The sequence below is a fragment of the Piliocolobus tephrosceles genome, chromosome 1, assembly GCF_002776525.5.
Source record: "Piliocolobus tephrosceles isolate RC106 chromosome 1, ASM277652v3, whole genome shotgun sequence".
NCBI lineage: Eukaryota > Metazoa > Chordata > Mammalia > Primates > Cercopithecidae > Piliocolobus > Piliocolobus tephrosceles.
The window spans coordinates 2,616,489-2,638,417 of NC_045434.1; the positions used below are offsets into that span (position 1 = coordinate 2,616,489).

General features: G+C 40.8%; 1 protein-coding gene across 1 annotated transcript in view; it reads left to right on the forward strand.

The window, feature by feature from the left end:
- Nucleotides 1-21,929, forward strand: part of SMYD3 (SET and MYND domain containing 3) — a 758,954-nt gene that overhangs the window by 571,465 nt on the left and 165,560 nt on the right. Inside the window, exons 5-6 of the mRNA XM_026455096.1 lie at nt 8,050-8,117; nt 10,012-10,114. Coding sequence (XP_026310881.1) covers nt 8,050-8,117; nt 10,012-10,114 — 171 coding nt within the window. The remainder of the gene's footprint in view (nt 1-8,049; nt 8,118-10,011; nt 10,115-21,929) is intronic.

The window sequence follows — 21,929 nt, forward strand, 5'->3', positions numbered from 1 at the left end:
AAAAAAAAAAAGAATTTCATAGTATTTCTGAGCCTCAGGATGTGGGAGGAAAACAACAATGAAAATGGTGTTGCCAAGCTTTGTACTTCTCTACGTATTGATGTTGCAGAGCTTTATACTTCTATACGTATTTGACAGACATCTGTAGTAAGTACTTGTTTCATCTGATGACTTTAAGGAGGTGAAATGCCAGGTAATAGCTCAGGGAAGGAGCAGTGGACAAATTTGTGACTATTTTGCTTTCTCTTATCAAGGACAGTTGATTGTAAGTTCTGTTGTGAGTAAAGCTCTTAGAAAGTGAAAATCGGTGTGGGTTTTAGAAAGCAATCATGTTATCTAAAGGGCTTCATTTGCTAACATTTGGCAGTTTGTGGGAGAGACGTGAAATAGCACGACTTTATGATTGCCATTCCTTACGATATTGGCCTCGATATTGATTTTAGCCTTGACAAGTGGTTGTGGAGTGTTTTGTATGTCTAGTGTGAACTGCAGACTTATGTGTGGCCAGAACCTGAAATGGGACAGACACCATTGCAGTTGTGAAAACAGTTGAAGGTACCACAGTCTAGAAAGACAAATTCCCAAGTATGTTGTCACAGGTGATGGGATAAAGAACTTATCTTAAGTAATATTTTTTATGTGGCTTGTATTATAAAGTAAATGTGTAAAATCTTTAATAATCATAATATATAAAGACAAATTTTTAGTTTTCTCATTTATCATGTGATATTACATGGTTTAACTTGCTATAAATTAGTTTTGTAAAAACATTATTAACACAATTTTTTTTTGCTGCAGGGAGAGACAGTCTCATTGGAATGCAGTGGCATGATCATGGCTCACTGCAGCCTCAGCCTCCTGAGTAGCTGGACCTACAGGTGCATGGCACCATGCCCAGCTAATTTTTATATTTTTTATTGAGACGGGGTTTTGCCGTGTTGCCCAAGCTGGTCTCAAACTTCTGGGCTCAAGCAGTCCACTTGCCTTGGCCTCCCAAAGCACTGAGATTACAGGAGTGAGCCACTGCGCTTGGCCTTCATCAACACAAATTTTTAAATGAAGTATTTTTGCTTTGGACCTTAGGTTGCATATTGCTTTCATGAACTGATGCTTAACATTCTCATAATTTACTCTTTAATAAATCAGCTAGATTATGTTTCATGATTTCTATGTTGTTTTTCTAGATTATAAGACAAGAAAGGTTTTAGATAGCAAAGTGCAAGCACATTTCAAACAACACACCGGGGACTTTTGTAGTCATCATGCCATCTGCAAAATGTAAGATGACGTATTCAAAGTATGTTCTTTTTCTAACATTTTTTCAAGTGTTAGAGAAGTCTTGAGATGCTCTATAAGAATTTCAACCCAATAAGTCATGATATTAAAGCATCTTGAGACAAATATATGGAATTATCATTTTAGGTATTTTCCCTTGTTTTTCAACATCTTTGCTTTCTGTCTTATTAAATTATTTAAAATTTTAATTGACAAATAATTGTATATATTTATAGAGCACAATGTGAATTTTTGGTAAATGTATACAAGGTGGAATGATTACGTCAAGCTAATTTAGCATATTCCTTACCTCGTGTCATTTTTTATGGTGAGGCATTTGAAATTTTTTCTCAAACTTTGAAATACATATACAGTTTATTAACTGTAGTCACCATGCTGTGCTGATCTCAAGAACTTATTCCTCCTGTGAAGAAGGTGAAACTTTGCACACTTTGACCAACATCTCCCCATTTCTCTCCCCAGCCCATGCCTCTGGTAACCACCATTATACTCTACTACTATGAGTTTGACTTTTTAATATTCCACATGTAAGTGAGATCATGGATTATTTGTCTTTTTGTACCTGGCTTAGTTCACTTAACATAATGCCCTCCAGGTTCATCCGTGTTGTTGCAAATGACAGAATTTCCTTCCTTTTTGGGGCCGATGCTTACTCCATTTGTGTATCTATTCTACATTTTCTTTATCCATTTGTTGGACACTTAGGTTAATTCCATATCTTGGCTAATGTGAAAAATGCCACAATGTACATGAGAGTGGGAGCACAGACATCTCTTATTTTACTTGGTTTGGATGCATGTTCAGAAGTGGGGTTGCTTGATTGTATGGCAGTTCTGTTTCGAAGTTTTCAGGTAACTTCTGTGCAGTGTTTCCTAATGGCTGGAGTAACGTAGACACTGCCAGCGTGCAGGAGTTCCCTTTTCTCCACATCCTCACCAACATTTATCTTCTGTCTTTTTGATGAAACAGGTATGAGGTGATACCTCATTATGATTTTATTTATATTTTCCTAATGATTGAGCATTTGGTGATATTGAGCATTTTCTCATGAATCTTTTGACCATTTATATGTCTTCTTTTGAGAAATGTCTACTCAAATCCTTTGCCCATTTTAAAATTGGGTGATTTGTTTTCTTGATACTGTGTTGAGTCCCTCATATATTTTGGATATTAACCTCTTGTCCATTGTATGGTTTACAAATATTTCCTCCCACTCTGTGGGTCATCTCTTTCTTCACTATTTCCTGTGCTGTGCAGAAGCTTTTTCGTCTGATGCAACCCCATTTGTCTACATTGTGCTTTTGGGGTCATATCTCCTACTTGCTTCTGTCTTTAATCAGGGGTCCCTTAGGTTTGCAAATGAAATAACATGACTAAGAAACAATGGGAAACTCTATAATGTCAAACTGTCACAAGACGAGCAGTGTAGTGACGATGCAGCTTGGTGGCTGAGTTGTGAGCATGGGCCTTTGCCCCCACAACGTTAAAGCATGCTCACTGGTAAAACACGAGACTCTCCAGCAACTTCCTGGTAAGTGTGGTCCTTGTTTCCATTATCGATTTTTTTTTTAATTGAAATTGAAACAGATGCTGGAATGACCTGCACTCTCGTAAACCTTCTGGAAACACTTTTGTGGATCCTGGGATTTGCAAATCATCATTTGGGAAGTACAGCCTCTCCTCTCCTGAGCTGACCTCCCTCGCCAGCCTGGTTCTCTCCCCCTGTCGTTCTGGTTTGGAGATTTCAAACCCGTTATGCTTAGGGCGAGCAAAAATTGTAACTATGTGACCAAAAGAGGGAATGGGACAGGCAAGACCTGAATTGAGTCCTGAAAGATGGATAAATATTTGCCATACAGATAGGAGGGACTGGGAGATAAAATTTTTAATTTCTTAAGGTTTATGAGAAGATTTTGGAAAAAATCTGTACTTAATAACCTGTCATATTCTATGGGTAGAGAAAAATATACCCTGATTAAAATACTTATTATGCTTTTAAAGTTAGAGAAATATTAGTTCTAGGAGTGGGGGTGCTGAGGAGCGGAGGCAGTTATGTAGTGTAAAAACCTCTGCTTTTGGTTTTCATACCTGCCAACTCTTCCTCCTTCCAGTCTTTCTGTCCACAGAGTTTAATAAAGCTAAGTGCATTAAACTCCGTTTTGAAAATCACATTTAGTCCCTCTAATGAGTGAACTTGATGTGCCTAAAGTCTTGTGTGCCAAACATTGTACTGAACATTTTAGACAGAGAAGTTTTAAAGGAGATGCAGATTGTCTTGGAGGAAACCACTGTATGGTTGTGCTCAGAAACTGAATTCCCTTCTTTTTAAATGTGTTTTAAAATGTATACGTATATTTGGAAATCCAAAGTATTATTTGAAATGGCTGTGTAGAATTCAGTAATTGGGGGACGGGCTAGGAAGTGGCTGGGTTCTTGAGTTACGGCGTAGAATTACTCAGCTCTGATTGGTGGTGAGTTTTCTTATGGCCGTTCTGATTTTTACCGTTGCAAAATAATGGCATACTAGTGATTTCTCTTGTGCTGCAAATATCTCAGTTTAACTGCTGCTACAATACACAAAGCCTTTAGTCCTAAGAATTTCAGGAAAAATGTGAAATTTGAATACATGGTAATACACTCATTTTGTAAGGTTTCTGAGGTATTCACTTTGTGTGTTGGTGTTGATTTTGCTATTTGTGTCTAATCTACAGGGGAATTGTTAACCTCAGAACACAAATGTCAGTTTCTGGACCTAGACTCTGAACCAAATGACATAGGAATTTGGTTCACAGAACATTTTAAATTTCACCGTAGTTGTTTTTATAAAACACAGAAGCTCAATGGCAACTCACTAGATTTTTGTTGTCTAGAAAAACTATAATGTAGTATATGAAGGCTTTCAATTAGTTTAAAGGAAAAATTATGAAAAGTAAATATAACTTTACATGCAATAATAAAACAATTTAAATATGTGTTATAGTTTTAAGACACGGTAAAAATTTCTAAAGTAATGCTCAAGCTTAATTTTTAGAAAGAATTCATTAACCCAGTTGCGTTTATTTTTATTGAAATAGTACCATTAATATTCTTTTCTAAATGTTATCTTTTTGTGACGTATGCATTCATTTACTGTTTTAACCTGTGCAGTTCCCTAAGAAAACTGTTTTCACAAAGAGAATACTTTGAAAAATGTTTAAACTTTTATTTCTGGGCTTTATTTCCATTCTTTTAATTCTTGATATAAAGAGCAATTGCTTTCAAGTTACTGGGCACACATGGACATATTATCTACCCACTCTTTCATTTAAAAAGAAACCTGAGAGCTTCCGCATATCCACTGTTGCTCTCAGTTGTGTATGTCAAAGATATTTCCTGTCAGGTTATTAATTGAGATAGTGCTGAATGGAACCAGCATTTTAAATAAAAGTGAGAGTAGGCAAAACACTAAACCTTCTGTATACTAGCCCAGAAAGACTAACACATAACACTCAGACTAATATAGATGAAATCCAGGAGCTGTGGCTCACTCCTATAATCCCAGCATTTTGGGAGGCCGAGACGGGAGACCACTTGAGGCCAGGAGTTCAAGGTCAGCCTGGACAATACAGCAAGGCTCCTACCTCTACAAAAAGTTTTTAAAAATTAGTCAGGGATGGTGGTGCTGGCCTGTAGTCCCAGTTACACCCCAGAGGCTATGAGGGCGGATTGCTTGAGCTCAGAAGTTCGAGGCTGCAGTGAGCCATGATCGCACCACTGCACTCCAGCCTGGGTGACAGAGTAAGACCTTGTCTCTAAAAAAGAGAAATAGCTTCTTTAGTGTCTTCTGTTTGCCGGGCTTTGTACCAGGTACAGGACTAGAGTGATGAATGAAACACTGTGTCTGCCCCGCAAGTATTTTACGATCTAGTTGTGTATGATGGCAAGTAAATGGGCAAATAATGATCCAGTATGATAAATGCTGCTAACGAGGTAAGTCATCTTAGAAAATCAGGAAAAGTTTCCCAGTGGAAGACAAGCAAGCTGACATTTCCCTTTGTTAGCTTTTCCTTCTTAAACATTCCATCAGAATCCATCAGAATAAACCAATGGAATAAATCTGATAAAGATTTTTTCCTATTTTGAAAAAAACCATGAATTTGCTTCATAGTTCAGGAAAAAACCATGCTGGTTTGATTCAGAAGTTAACAGATGAGATGTGTTTGACCTGGCTTTGTTGTTGGTGGATTACTTCTACTAAAGTTCTCATTATACTTTAAAATATGTGTTAAAACATATATCCCTCCCCAAATTAAACACACTTGAAAATGTTTAAAATTTCAAAAATTAAAGATGGGAGTTTTTGTCCTATATTTTTACCATCCATTTTATACATAAGTATATATAGACAATATACTGTTGCTGCTTAATGCAAAATAGATGTAAGCAAAGCAATTTAGTATTTGTTTACAAATATATATGTACAATTTTTCTCTTGATTTGAAACTGCAATTTTATCACATATTTAGAGGGGAAAAAAAGCCAAATCATGGTATGTTGCACTAGATTTCATGTAAGAGCTGTTTGGAGCAGTGGAAGAGTCTCAAAGGACTCAATGCATTTTCATGCTTCGTGTTCTTTCATGTAAACCTGATTTGAGACATTTGTCATCACTTTTTCCTCTATAGAAATTTTATAACAAGTCAGCATCCATTTGTAGTCTCTGGTTCATCTCAAATGTTTAGCCTCTTCTCCTTTTTTTGTTTTTTGATGACCTTTGTCATGTTTCATCCTAAATTTATATCTCTAGGCGCAAGTCCTCTTGTGAACTCCAATTGTTCATTCTTAGTCTTTGCTTGGATTTCAAATGTAACCTAACCAAAACAGAACTGTTGGACTTCCCTTTAATTATTCCCTGTAACCCAACTTGTTCCTGTTAAATTCTTCCTCATCTTAATAAATGGTAGCTATGATCTTCCACTTGTTCAGGCCAAAAACTGAAGCATTATCCTGACTTCTTTCATTACCCATATGCCGTCCTGCAGTAAGTCCTGTTGGCTGTGTCACCCACTTCTCCCACCACTGACCTCCAAGTCACCGTTGTCTGCCACCTGGGCTCTAGCAGTGACTTCCTTACCATTTTCTCCACTTCCATCCACCTTTTTATAGCCCTTTCTCTGCACAACAGCCAGAACGATCCTTTTAAAGCAGAAGTCAGACTCCTTCACACCTTGGCTCAAACTCCAGTGGCTTTCTGTCTCCTTCAGAGCAAAACCCAAACGTGGCGGCAGGGCCCTAAATGATCTCACTTCCTCTTTGAGCTCGTATTTTGCCCGTCTACTCACCCGCTCTGCCTTGGTCACACTAGCCTCTTTGCTGTTCCCCTGTAACCACGGGCATTCCTAGCTTAGGGCCTTTACACTTGGTCTTTCTCCTGATATGAACCTTTATCGCTTATAAATACACACGTTCATTTCAGCAGTCCCTTCAGGTCACTGCTTAAATGACAACTAATCCTAAAGAACTTTCTTGACAACTTTTGTTCTCTGCAAGGACCTTGTTTCTCTCCTTGGCATTTATCTACAAGTGACATTTTTCTATCATTGGGTTTTTTTTTTTTTTTAATCTGTCTATTCAACTAGAACTTGAGCTCCACAGGGGCAGGGAGTTTGGTTTTGTTCTTCACTGCTCTTTTCCTCACACCTGTCTGAAGGGGCGATTATAGCCAGGATCTAGATTTCCTGAGTCTGGTCCAGTGCTCTTTCCGTGGTTCTGTGTGACCTCATACATCAACCTTCTTTCACAAACGAGGTTTTTAAGTTCCTTGAGCACAGTGGTTGTGTCTTTTACTGCTTTTGCTCTGTCTCCGCGTAAGACATAGGACTGTGTCGTATACCCAGTGATGGGACTCCTAGTAAATGCCACGGCTTGACTAAGTGACCTCTGGTGTTCCCTGTGGTCTTCACCAACGTGTATCGCGTTACAGGCTCACTCGGGATATTTCGCTTTTTTTTTTTTTTTTGAGACGGAGTCTCGCTCTGTCGCCCAGGCTGGAGTGCAGTGGCATGATCTTGGCTCACTGCAAGCTCCGCCTCCCAGGTTCACGCTATTCTCCTGCCTCAGCCTCCTGAGTAGCTGGGACCACAGGCACCGCCACCACCCCCGGCTAATATTTTGTATTTTTAGTAGAGACGGGGTTTCACTGTGTTAGCCAGGATGGTCTTGATCTCCTGACCTTGTGATCTGCCCGCCTTATCCTCCCAAAGTGCTGGGATTACAGGCGTGAGCCACCACGCGGCTGATACTTTGCTTTTTGGGGAGTAAGAGACAAGTTGCCATTACTCAGCAGATACACAGTGGCATTTAGAAACTGCATGCAGTTTGAGTGAAAAAATCATGATACTGTAGGAGTCTGGTTTTCAATAAATAGCTTATTTGTATTCTGAATTTTGAACATTTCATGTAACTGTAACTTTGGGTTTAGCGGATAATGAGACTGAAATTAATGGTTTTGTGTTGGTTTAAGTCTGTTTTTTTTTTTTTTTTTTTTCCCCAGGAGGTTGGTATTTCTGCACTTAACCACCTCATATTATTAGGGGGAGTATATCCCAATTAACTTCTGTTGTAAATCAAAGAGCATCCATGATTGGCTTGGATCTTTCTTATGCAACTACTAAGATGCTCCTACATTTGATTTTGAAAAGTTTCATTCTCTCGGCTATGAAGTTTCTTAAGTGACTCTGGTAATATTGATGGTTTTCCCCCTCGTTTTTACAGGTGATCTGCAACTCTTTCACCATCTGCAATGCCGAGATGCAGGAAGTTGGTGTCGGCCTGTATCCTAGGTATGGTGTATGGTGCTTCATTTACTGGAAGACACACTTTCATTCCCACCCAAATCCCCAGCCCTTTAGAGGCAGTTAGAAAGGCAGCTTCAGCGGCATGTTCAAGAGCCAAGCTTAAAATTTAGCAATAAATTACCAAAAAAAAAAAAAAAAAAAAAAAGGAAAATGTTAAGTTTAAAGAAAACAATTTTATAATCCCACATTATATGCTGTGGTATTAACAAAAGGGCAGATCTCAGAACTAAATTCTTATTCTCAGGGGGACTTTGGGTGAAGAAGTTGAGGACCGTGGGTGCTAATTAACCATCAGGCTGATTTTTGGTTATTCCCCAGTTTCCTGAGCTGAAGCACGGGATTATTTCACTGGATTTGCCGTACGCATCAGTTGGGTTAATTCTGTCTTTTGCGTTGGCATATTCTGAGCCCCTTCACTCAGGGGGGCAGGAAAACTCTGAGGCTTTGGCCCCTGAACGTGCTCTCCAGCTGTTGCTGAGCTGAACCTTCCCACGGAGCTATGAAACTGTCTTCGCACAAGCACTATAGTCACGCCCAGTTTCATTTTGTTTTTATGCCATAAGAGTCCAAATGCAAATTTAGACTTTCGAATAATTGTGAACCTAAGAATTCAGCCTTTTTTCTTATTTCTCACCCTTGTGATTAACCGTAGGTCTACTGGTAGGTGATTCTCAAAAGGCAGTAGCATAGGATGATTCAAAGCGTGGGCTCTGAGTTCCGGCCCCTGCTCCAAATTCCATCACCACTTACTAGTTGTATGTCCCTGGGCAAGCCATTGAATTTCTGTGTAGCAGCCTCTTTCCCTGTAAATGATCTTTATAAGATCGTTGTGAGGATGAAATGTGATGAAAACGCTCAAATGCAAGAAAGTGTTTCTACATATAAGTGCTCATTCTAGTTATTGTCAATTTCTCATAGCAGCTTAAATCCAGTTTGTTTCCCAGATGGTAAGAAATATACCTCCAAGGTAACCAAATGACTGGACCGTGGCCCAGGATGCATCAGGATGTAGTTGACAAAATAACATCAGCTCTGTATTTAAGAGCAAATACTCCTAATTATTCTTCAATGTGGATGTTCTAGCAAAGGCCACCATTTCTCCAAAGGAGCTCAACAAATGAGATCCTATGGGAAAGGTCAGTGGTATCTTGGCTGCTGCATCCCATTATGTCTGAGAGTATTTCTTTTTCTTTTTCTTTTTCTTTTCTTTTTTTCTTTCTTTCTTTCTTTTTTTTTTTTTTTGAGATGGAGTCTCACTCTGTCACCCAGGCTGGAGTGCAGTGGTGTCATCTCGGCTCACTACAACCTCCACCTCCTGGGTTCAAGTGATTCTCCTGCCTCAGCCTCCTGAGTAGCTGGGACTACAGGCATGCGCCACCACACCCAGCTAATTTTTTTGTATTTTTAGTAGGGACAGGGTTTCACCATGTTTAATCAGGCTGGTCTCAAACTGCTGACCTCAAATGATGCACCCACCTCGGCTTCCCAAAGTGCTGGGATTACAGACGTGAGCCACCGCACCCAGCCCTCTAAGTATTTCTTTCTGAGTCAGGTTTTTTCTGACCATGTTTGGCTGCCTTATTGACTGTTATCTAATCAGTCAACTATGCCCCAGTCCCCAAAAAGGACTCAGAAAATTTTTTAATTATTAAATGATAGAATTCCCTAATTAGCCTGCATCTTGGGGAGAATTGCACTTCCTAGGAAGTGTGCGAGTGACATTTCTGTGAATGTACCCTGAATACTGAGTCCCTGGCGTCCTGTCAACCCTGCTTGCTCCTGCCCCCAAAGGAAGGTATCTTTTACTCACTGCATTTGTTAGATTGAGTTGTTCGACTCTACCTGCTGAGCTGTGACAGTCTCCCCCTTTTTCTTCCAGTATCTCTTTGCTCAATCACAGCTGTGACCCCAACTGTTCCATTGTGTTCAATGGGCCCCACCTCTTACTGCGAGCCATCCGGGACATCGAGGTGGGAGAGGAGGTAAGGAAACTCATGCTTCCAACCCTGGTCTTCTGTCCTATGAAAGACCCTCTCAGCTCGGCCCGTCCCTAAAACCGATTGTGCCTGAGGGGACAGCTTTTCATTGTCCTTCTGCCACTGAGGGCACTCACAGTGCAGTCAGCTGTCCCCAGCAGCCTGTCCTTTCTTCTCCCAAATCACAAATGGGCTAATTTTTTAGGGGAGAGGTCACCGTATTTCTGGATGATGAATGTTCCTGTCCTGTGTGTGAGAGAGACAGGTGTTTGTGTGTGACAGAGGGTGTGTGTTTTGTGCACACATAGGGAAGTCATTAAATCCCCTCGGTGGCAACAGCTGAGCAGCCTCTCATCCTTCCGTGGGCAGGGAGGGCATCCCAGCTTGTGAGTGGGGTGTCCAGGACTTCTTTACCCGAAAGGCCACTGGCTACATTTTGAAGGTAATTCTGCATGTTCACTTTGTGCTAATAAAGCAAACAGCTTCTACTGTCTCAGGGTGACACTGGGACTTTACAAACTGGCATCTCCGGGTGATCATTCCAGCCAAGGTGCAAAGGGAATGGAGGACAGGGAGCATGACCTGCAGCAGCGAACTGGCCTCGACCCTCCAGTTTGATAGACTGTGCAGCAGCCTCTTCTGTGAAGCACCTTCTCACAAGGCAGCTGCACACAGTCTGCTCCAGGGCTCTGAACCTAAGGCTGCACTGGTTTGCACAGTGACTACCTGGGCTGAGTTCTGAGTTACAGATATTTACACTTTCCAGAACCCCACTTCCTTCTCCTTTCCAATTTGCTAAAGTGGATATTTATTGCAAGGAAAACAGTATCGAAAACTTTTATTGCATTTATGCAGCACTCAGCCAATAAAACCTAAACTCAGAGGTACCATATTTTATGTAGACAAGGATTTGGCTTTGACCAGATTCTCCCCAAACTGATTTTCAGTAGAATAAACCACTTCTTACACAACTACTTGCTAAATTTCTAGATTTTAGGACCAGTGAATGAAGTATACTGGGATATATGTCAGTGAGATGGAGAATTTGGTTTTTTCTTTTTTCTTTTTTGCTGGGGCCACAAAGAACTTCAAGGCAGGTAAGAGATGAAACCACTATTTTCAGCAATATTCATGTGGGGGCTGAAGAGTGGCTGCTCCTGTTGTCGATGATGATGATGTTTTTGCAATTAACCAAGTAACTTGACAAAAGCAATTAGAACTGGTTGGAATTTTCAGAAACAGCAAAGAAAGTTTCTTATATTTTCCTAGGCTCGGCTGCCAGTCATTCTCCCATGGTTGCTTTTCACTTGGTTGAATAAAACACTTTGTCTTTTGATGCTGCTTTCACGTTTTCACATCTTTCTCTTTCCATCTCTGGAGCAACAAGCAAATCCTTCCTCTTGCCTAATACGAGACATTTCCACTCAGTGTAAAGCCCTTCAGACTCACATATTTTCCCCTGTGGTACTTAGCAAGACATCTTCTCAACAAAAAGAAGGTCCTCCCCACAAGTCCTTCATATATACCAGCTTGTTAATAAACGTTTCTGCATTCCATTTTGTAGGTCTTGCTGAACAATGTTTCCCCTGATTCATCGTCCTCTCTGTCCACTATGGCTATCTGTCTTATTATGCGCCCTTCGAGACCCTTTGTTATGATTTAAATGTGTCCCCCAGATTCCATCTGTTGAAAACTTTATCCCCAAATTCTTGTTAATGGTTTGTGGAGGTGGAGTCTTTGGGACGTAATTTGGATTAAATAAGGTTATCAGGGTGGGAACCCCATGATGGGATTGGTGGCTTTATAAGATAGAGGACACTCCTGCCACCTCCTCTTGTGATCAGGCAGCAAGAAGGCCCTCCCCAGATGCCGGTGCCGTGCTCTTGGCATCGTGCTTCCCAGCCTCCAGAACTGAGAAATGTATGTATAAAGTACCCAGTCTGTGGTATTCTGTTAAAACAACAGAAAAAGGACTAAGATACCTTTCAATCACCATCTTGTCTATGACTCTTTCCCTGATTTCCCGTGTTAGAAGGAAGTTCTCCCTTACAGTGGTTATTAATACATCTTTGGCACGTTATTATGGCTCTTTTGGAGACCTCTGTATTTATGAGCTTTATGAGGATAGACAATTGTGTCTGATTTCTGTATCTCTTAGCACTTTGCCTTGTACCCAGGAGGCATTTGAAAACTTTTTGTTGAATTGACTCTCTATTATATTGAGCTTACTCTCATGACCAGCGGTATTTCTTGTGGGGACACTATTGCCATTTTGAATGGGACAGTTCATTGTGTGGGATTGTTGCATCATTAGAGAAGACTTGCATCCTTGGCATGTGCTTAACTAATGCCTGTAGCCATCCCCCAACAACTAAAATATGTCCTATGCCTTTCAAACTGACCCCTTGGAGCAGAGGTAGAGGAGAGGGAGAGCCATGAGAAGAGACATTTTGAGGCATTGATTAGGCAGGATAATTCCTATTTGTTGTACAAATATTAACTTTAAATTAATGAAGGAATAAATCTAGACATTTTGGGTTCCTAACACACAAAAATGGTAAATACTTGAGGTAATGGATAACCCAAATACCATGACTTGATCATTACACATCCTATGCATGTAACAAAATGGTACCTGAACACCATAAATATGTATAAATATTATGTATTAATTTTTTTTAAGTTAAAATTCCTTGGGAAAAAACTTTAGGCATGTTGATAATTTCCTATCATGAACTTTGCACTTGGTTTTCGTGTTCATTAGGGCACCACAGTTTTAATATGAGCTATTTGGGGTCTGTGTGTCAGAATATAGGCTTCACAATGGAAGACTCAACAGCAACGAGGCAGAAGTTCCTCAGTCTACATTTGTTGAGTAAATTAACAAGACTTCTTAAAGACAAAATAAGAGTTGGAATAGGGCTGGGCACCGTGGCTCATGCCTGTAATCCCAGCACTTTGGGAGGCCAAGGCAGGTGGATCACTTGAGGTCAGGAGTTTGCATTCAGCCTGGCCAACATGATGAAACCCCGTCTCTAGTAAAAATATAAAAAAATTAGCCAGGCATGGTGGCGCACGCCCATAATCCCAGCTACTCAGGAGGCTGAGGCAGGAGAATCACTTGAACCCGGGAGGCAGAGGTTGCAGTGAGCCAAGATCACACTACTGCACTCTAGCCTGGGCAACAAGAGTGAAACCCCGGCCCAAAAAAAAAAAAAAAAAAAAAAGCTGGAATAGAATCTCAAACATTTGTAAATAACTGGCAGTCCTTAGGGGTATCCCATGGCTCCTGAAAGGAAGGGAATATGAAAGCTAGTCTACTGCCAGTTTAAGATGGGAGCATTTCAAACCTCACACAAGGAGAGCTGGAAAATTGCCCAAGGTCTATGATAACAGAAGTTGCCATGGAAATTTCTTACTCCTTGTTTCTCTCCATATAAATCCATCCTTTGGACCCTCTTTTAGAGTTTCCTTGCATCCAGCAACGTGTATAATACTTTGCTGTTTAAGGCTCTCCATTGTAATGCTGAGTTATTGGGCCTTTTTTTTTTTTTTGAGTTTGGATTTTTGTCTCCCCATTCAGCCACCTCCTAGAGAGAGATGTGTAATATCATGTAAGTCATGGCTCACTTGACTGGATTGCTGTTGGCTACCTTTTCAACATTATCTGAAATATGAAATTCATTTGGTCTGATAGTTTTATAAAACATGAATCAGGGAGGAAAGCTGGGTAGTCCAAAGCAGTCTTACGGGAGTTGTGGTTAAAATAACTTGTAGCTGGTATGAATAATGCCATTGGCGCCAGCATTCTCTGGAGCCATATCAACTGGGAGAACTGTGATTGACAGAAGGTGAACGCATTAGTGTCCCTAATGTCAGTGTTAATCTGATGTCTTTTGGGATTAAGACAGTCTGTTTCTTCTCTTAGTCATCTTATTTGTTAAACCATTAAACAAATTCACTGCATGTTTACTCGATGTCAGGAGTTGGGTAGCAGTTTTAGAAACCTTCTCTAATACAAAGATTATTAAGACCCAGCCCTGCCTTCAAGAGTTCAAGGTATAGTTGAGGAAACTGATACAATAAACAATAATAGAATTAAGATGCACAGTGGTGTAAACGGGCACAGGGCTTATATTATAGAAGCTCAGAGCCGGGGCACCCAAGTGATTAGTAAGGGGAGGGAGTGGAGAGTGGTTAAGGGATGTTTCCAGAGAACTGACTCCTAGACTGTGAAAGGATCCATGGTGTTAGAGTTGGATGAGGCTGGAAAAGGCATTGTAGACAGAGACACAGAGGCCAGGGACAGAATGGTAAGTTCAAGGAGCAAGAAGCATTTCTCATCAATAGACTGAAGAATTTAGATGTGACCCGAAGTTGAGGGAATGTGTAGGGATCAGACTGACAAACCCCTGGGGGCCTCATTACAGACCTTGGTTTAGCTGAAGGTTTCATAACATTGTCTGGTTTATAGGAGGCGCCCAGTAAATATTTGTGGAAGGAAGAAGGATGGGCAATGGGATATTATTGAAGGGTTTCAGCAAAGGAAATGTGTGGCCAGATATTCTTTTTTTTGTTTCCTGCATGTTTACAAATGTTACTGTTTTTTTATTGTACGTACTATACATAGAACATTTAAAGAAAACAGTTTTTAAAACTCCACACAATTCTGCTAACTGCTGAGTTAGATTTGGGATATCACAAATTAAACCTTTTACTCAGTGTACCTTCAATTTTGCCTCAGTCACTGTTGCTGTAGTGTGAGTTTTTCTCAAGTCATTGAACCTGTATGATTGAAATGTGATGTTTCCTTTGCCTTTCGTTCACTTCTTGTATATACAACCATGGCTATGATGCTGGGGGCATTTATAGGGTGATTCAATTTAGGAAGCAATAGATGACGTCTAATAGGTAAAAACAGAAAACAAAACCCAAGGACTACAAAATTGAGTAAGACCTAAGTAGTCTGTACCATCTTTGGAATCTTAGAAAACTCAGATAATGTTACATATTCATATTCATTTTTTTTTATTTTGTGGAAGAAAATGTAAGGTTTAAACTGAGAAATCACTTGTTCAGTGCTACACTTACCACTACGCAGTGTTCAAGGGGTTAGTAAAGCTTCATTCTCAGGATCAAAGTCACAAATTATTTATCTAGGACAGTGCCCAGCACATGACACTTAATAAATAGTGATTTTCTTCTTCCATTTATGATTAGAGTTTCCTGAAGGGAAAAGTAGAGCTCAGATGGTGAGTGTCAAAAAAATTACATAACATTATAGATTTCTCATAAATTGTGGAAACAAATATTTAGTGAATCTATCAAAAGTATAGTAAATAGATCTCATCTCACGTATCAAAGCAGAAGAATTGGTCTTTGGTGGAGGTGGTCTGGCTGATGTTTGGACTTGGCAAGAAAGATCGCTAAAACTGTTGAATAACATTTGGTTGGTGTGTAGAAGTGTTGGTCCATGATGACATCCACACAGATGATTTTCCGTCCTTAAATTCACATTTTCTATGAGCAGTCTTTGTTCTAACGCATGCTCCTCTGAAATTGAAGCTGAAAGTGTTATGACCAGTTTCACTTTACATAAAGGTACCTTGAAGTCTGCAATGAGCAGGTGCTTTCAGGTTTAGGCTGTTGAATACAAATCCATAAAAGTTTGATTTTTGTTTTTGGCTTAAGATGATAAAACTACTTTTAGCAAGGTTTTATTATATTCAATAAATTACTAAGTTGTGATTTCACCGTTAAATTCATTATAAAAGTCCCTATCCCATTCTTAAGAATGGATAAGTGTAAAAGAAATATAATTATTTCATTTACCTTTTGAATTAAACCAAAAGAATGCTTTAGTAACCTAATTGATTTTTTTAAAAATAATTTCAACTTGTGTTTTAGATTCGGGGACACATGCGCAGGTGTGCTGCGTGGGTGTATTGCATGATATGAGCTTCACGGTATGATGGATCCATTACTGCCGTAGTGAGCATAGTACCCAGCAGTGTTTCACCCCTTGCCCTACCTCCCTCTCTAGTAGTGCCAGTGTCTGTCACTGCCATCTTTTTGTCCATGAGTACCAAATGTTTAGTTCCCACTTCAAAGTGAGAACATTGGGTGTGTGGTTTGATAGATTCTGTAAATATTTGTTTCCACAATTTATGAGAAATCTATAATTGCTGTGTTTGGTTTTCTATTTCTGCATTGATTGGCTTAGGAGAATGGCCTCTACCTGCATTCATGTTGCCACAAAGGACATGATGCCATTCTTTTTCATGGCTGCATACTATTCCGTGGTGAATATGTATCACATTTTTTAGTGCACTGTTGATGGGCACTTTGGTTGATTCTATTTCTTTGCTATTGTGAATAGTACTGTGATGAACATGTGAGTGCATGGGTGTTTTTGGTAGAATGACTTATTTTCTTTGGGTATATACCCAGTAATGGGATTGTTGGCTCAAATGGTAGTTCTGAGCTCCTCTCCAAACTGCTTTCCACAGTGGCTTAACTAATTTACATTCCCGCCAGTAGTGTGTAAGTGTTCCCTTTTCTCCACAGCCTCACAAACATTTGTTATTTTTGGACTTTTTAGTAGTAGCCATTCTGACTGTTGTAAGATGGTATCTTACTGTGGTTTTGATATGCATTTCTCTGATTAGTGATGCGGAGCATTTAAAAAACATGTTTGTTGGCTGCTGGTATGTCATCTTCTGAAATGTGTCTACTCATATCTTTGGCCCACTTTTTAATTGGGTTATTTGTTTGTTGAATTGCTTAAATTCCTTATAGATTCTGGATATTAGACCTTTGTCAGATGCATAGTTTGTGAGTATTTTCTCCCATGCTGTAGGTTGTTTGTTTACTTTGTTGGTAGTTTCTCTTGCTGTGCAGAAACTCTTTAGGTCCCACGTGTCAATTTTTGTTTCTGTTGCAATTGCTGTTGAAGACTTAGTCATACATTCTTTCCGAAAGCTGATGTCCAGAATGGTGTTTCTTAGGTTTTCTTGTAGGGTTCATAAAGTTTGTGGTCTTAAATTTAAATTTTTAATCTTTGAATTTTTGTATATGGTGCAAGGTAGGTGTCTTCTGCATATAGCTAGCCAGCCGTCCCAGCACCATTTATTCAGTAGGATGTCCTTTCCCCATTGCCTATTTTTGTATGACTGCTTTTCTATGTGTAGGCAAGGTTGGGAGAATGAGGGTCAGGGCGATGTAATAATCCAGGGAAGAGATAACATTGGTAGCCTGAAGTCAGGGGGAGCTCAGTGGTGGCTTGTGATAGGGTATCTGAAGAATATAATATTTAGAAGGTAAAATCAGCAGGATTTGTGATACAAGAAGAGACACAATGATACTCTGGTTTGACTTTAAAAAGAGGTTATATTTTTCAGGCTTTTTTCCAGTTCAGAGCCAGTATTAACAGAAACATTTGTAACTGTGATCACGGAATTCTAGAAACGAAGCAAGGTCTAAATTTAACTTGGTTTTTTTTCTTTTTTTCTTGGAGGGGAAGTCTTGCTCTATCGCCCAGGCTGGAGTGCAGTGGCACTATCTCGGCTCACTGCAAGCTCTGCCTCCCGGGTTCACGCCATTCTCCTGCCTCAGCCTCCCAAGTAGCTGGGACTACAGGTGCCTGCCACCATGCCTGGCTAATTTTTTGTATTTTTAGTAGAGACGGGGTTTCACCATGTTAGCCAGGATGGTCTTGATCTCCTGACCTCGTGATGCCCCCACCTCGGCCTCCCAAAGTGCTGGGATTACAGGTGTGAGCCATGGCGCCGGGCCTTAACTTGCTTATCTTATCCACTCAGTTGTAGACATTGAAAAGATGGTTTCATGGAAAAGGAGTTCATTTTGTCTTGAGATTTTAATGTAAACTGTGTGTTCAAGATCTAGAAAATCTCCTTCATTATATTACTCTAATGTCAGACATGATTTACTGCATTTTCTATAAGAGCTGCACTAAAATGGCAAAGCAGTGGTCAATGGCATTAATATTTTAATGCAGTTTTGTTCGGTGCCATTAAGGTGTCTACTGATCAATGGCCAAGTTTCATATATATGTTCCCTCTAAATGAGCCCTGCATTTACTAAGCAGATATTCCATTACAACTGGTGAGTCAATGAGTCTTTAATAAAAGTTTTTATCTTTGGCTAATAACATGATTTTAGCTGTCATTACCAGTTACTAATCTGGCTGTTTTTTCCAAAAATATGAATAAAATATTTTTGCCATTAAGCCCTTCACCGTTGATAACCAGATATTCTGCAGACTTCATTGGCATAAAAGAAACACAAAAATGGGCCACTTTCTCTGAGGTAATGGGGCAGTCGCCTTAGGAAGAGGTGTATTTGAGCCAAGCCTGGAGGATGGAGGCTCTCAGTAAGCTGAGTGTGGAGGAGAGGCTCACTTAGGCAGTGATGCCCAGACACGTGTTGGCATGGTGTTCATTGTTTCAGAGGTCTAGCAGTGTACATAACTGTGCCAGGCTGGGGTTCAGGGAGAGACATAGAGACTAGAAAGGCAGACAGAAAATCAGCTGAGGGAAAGCCTCCTGTGTCTTTATTCATAGGCAGTGAGAAACCATCGAAAGTTTTCATGCAGAGAAATGACGTGATCACATGGGCGTTTTAGGAAGATCCCTGTCAAAGCAGTTTAGGAGATGAAAGGTACGCTGAAGGCGGCGGGGAAGCCAGTTAGAAAACCATTGCATAGTCCAGGTAATAGTTCAGGCAGTTACAGTATGCCGAGAGAGGCTTTAAGAGTCAGTTTATTGGGGTTAAATGAAATAACTAGTCTCCTGTTGCCCATTCACTGCCTGACAAGATCTCTCGTGAGTTTTGGCCCTTGTAATAAAGTCTTGGGTTAGTCAAGCACGTTTTTTTGTGGTGTGACAGGCCCTGGAGTTAGTGGCTTCACACTGGGCACACGGTAATCACCCAATAACTACTGTCCACTTACCTGCTCGGATAATGGGAGTTGATGACTAAGAGCCATTGGGCTGGGTTCAGAATTAGTGTCCTAGAGTCAACCCAAGAGGGGACATAGGGATGGACTCATGTGCTCCCTCACCTCCTATAAGGACACTGGGACCCACAGAGCCTGCTAGGATAAGATGAATGTATCTATTGTCCCAGACTAACTCATAGGCTGTTTCAAAAAGTGTGCTTGGAAATAGGTTATTTGGAATTTGGAACATAGCATTCATTAGAAACGAGAGGAACTTGCCTGGTGTGGTGACCCTCTGTGCCTCAGAGGCAACCCTGGCTTCAGATCATGAAGCCAGAGAAACATGGAGAAAATCTCAAGTGGCTGTTGTCTCAGCTGAAGGATCTCAGTTGCCGCTGAACATTCCCTAACACAGGTGTGAGTATTTTAGGTTTGAGGGTGCTACAGAAATGCCTTAGGAGATGCCAGCTTCTTGTACAGCCCTCTCTCCCCGCCAAGTATGAGAAGCAGCCATGTTAAAGGAAAAAGAGCATCAGACTTAAATCAAGAGATCTGGGTGCAATCTTCGGTGGTACCTGAACCCAAGACCTTTGCTAGTTTTTACTGTGCAACGCTGCCTCACCACAAACAGTAGATACTCAGTAACATCATCATCTGCATCTCTTCGGGGCAGATACTCTTGTTTCTGTGTGTGGAGCAGCGTGTTATGGTTGATAATGTGAAGAATCTGTGGAGAGCCAGCCAGCCAGCCAGATCGGGCTGTGGCTCCTGTCCCCTTGGTGACGATGATGGCCATGGTGGATTTCACAGGCCAGCCCAGCCATCCACCATCACCCCGACGGCTTTAGAGAGTCCTCCCCAAAGCTTCGTTGTCTGCCAAACAGGATGGCTGCCTCTGCCCCACCATGATTTCAAACAAGTAAGATCATGCTTTGTAGACATGAGATGCTTTAAGTATAAGAAAAACCACATGGAGTTTTTCGCTCTGGGGAGTTTTTTGCATCTCCTTCAGTGGATGATCCTGCCTTCTTGCTCTCCTAAAGTCTTCACTTCTTCCCCCACCACACATACCCCCATGATTACTTTCTACTTTTAAAAGCAAAGAAGTAATTTATACAGTATGGTACAAGCTGATACATGATACAGGAAAAGAAAAAACTAGAGAAGGGAAGGGAATTGGGTTGTTACCTTTAATAGGGCACTGAGGTTAGACCTGAATGAGAAAGTGGGATTTGACTGAAACTCAAAGACGATGAGGTTGACACAGTAGACAGGGTGGAAGGGCAGAGGGAACAGCCAGTGCACGGGCCTTGAGGTAGGAGTGTGTGTGGAGCCAGACGGGAGGCCAGTCTGGTGGAGCAGCAACAGGGGAGGTGGGAAATGAGAGGGAACAGGTGGGATTAGGTGAAGCCATTGCTTCTCTAACCACCTACAATGAAGGACCATGTTTCTTCTCCTTCCTAGTCTGTTACAGACCAGTGTTTTTATAAAATCTAGTGAAAATACTAGAAAAATAAAATTTAGAGAACATAAAATAAAACGGCTGGGTGCAGTGGCTCATGCCTGTAATCCCATGGGAAGTCAAGGAGGGAGGATTGCTTGAGCCCAGGAGTTCAAGACCATCCTGGGTAACATGGCAAAACTTCCATCTCTACAAGAAAGACAGAAAATTAGCCAGTGTGGTGGTGCACGCCTGTAGTCCCAGCTACCTGGGAAGCCGAGGGGGGTGATCACCCAAGTCCAGGAGGTTGAGGCTGCAGTGAGTTGTGATCATGCCACTGCGTACCCGCCTTGGTGGCAGAGTGAGACCCTGTCTTTAAAAAAAAAGAAAAAAAGCCCAGTGTTTTGTTGTTAGAGTCACCTAAAATTACCCTTACCAAATTAGTAAGAAACATTTCTAAATATTGACTTGGTTTCTTTACTCATTTCATCATGGACTGGTAACCCACAGTGTGCACTAGCACCGATGCAGGGCCCATACTTTGAGTTGCACTTGGGGAGTTAGTTGCCTTTAGTTGGGGAGTTAGTTGCACTTGGGGAGTTAGTTGCCTTTAGTTAGTTGGGGAGTTAGTTGCACTTGGGGAGTTACTTGCCTTTACTCAGGCAAAGTTGGGAAGTGTTGTGATGTTTCAAACAGAACATGTCATCTGACATATTTTAAGTGAACCACTCTGGCTAGGGGGTGGAGTGCAGGGGGCCTAGAGAAAGAATCAGGGAGACCAGTTGTGAGACTATCACCTTTTACAGGTAAGAGGTAATGATGGCTCTGACCAGGGTGGTAGCATTGGAAAAGGTAAAAAGTGGTTGATTATGGGTAATTTTTAAGGTAGAGGCCGCAGAATTTCCTGGCGGATTGGATGGTAGGTGTAAAGGAAAGAGTGAAGTCAAGGATAACTCTGAGGCTTCAACTTGGATAAGACAGAAGATGAGTTACTGTCAACTGAGAGTGGGAATGTTCCAGCCGAAATGGAACAGGTTGACGGGAAGATCAAGCATTCTGTTTTCCGGATTTTGAATTAGACTTTCAGAAGAGATCGAATCAAGTGCAAAATGCTTTAAGCATTATAATGTTGTCTAAAGACCAGTGACTTAAAGGGAACTCAGCGTCAGAGAGTGTCTGAGGAGTCCTTTAAATATATCCTCTCATTCATAACCTGACACCATCCGAGGCAGGGGATGTTACTCCGAAAGGGTGTAAGGCAGTCAGTTTAAATGCTTCCGTCAGTGCTGCTACTCTCAAGTTAAACTCTCCCCTATTTGGAAATTATTCCACCTTTTTTTAAAACCTAGTTACAAGTAAGAGAACTGTTTTCTCTTTCAAAGATACCAAATTTGGATGACCTTAAATTCCATGAAGCAGTT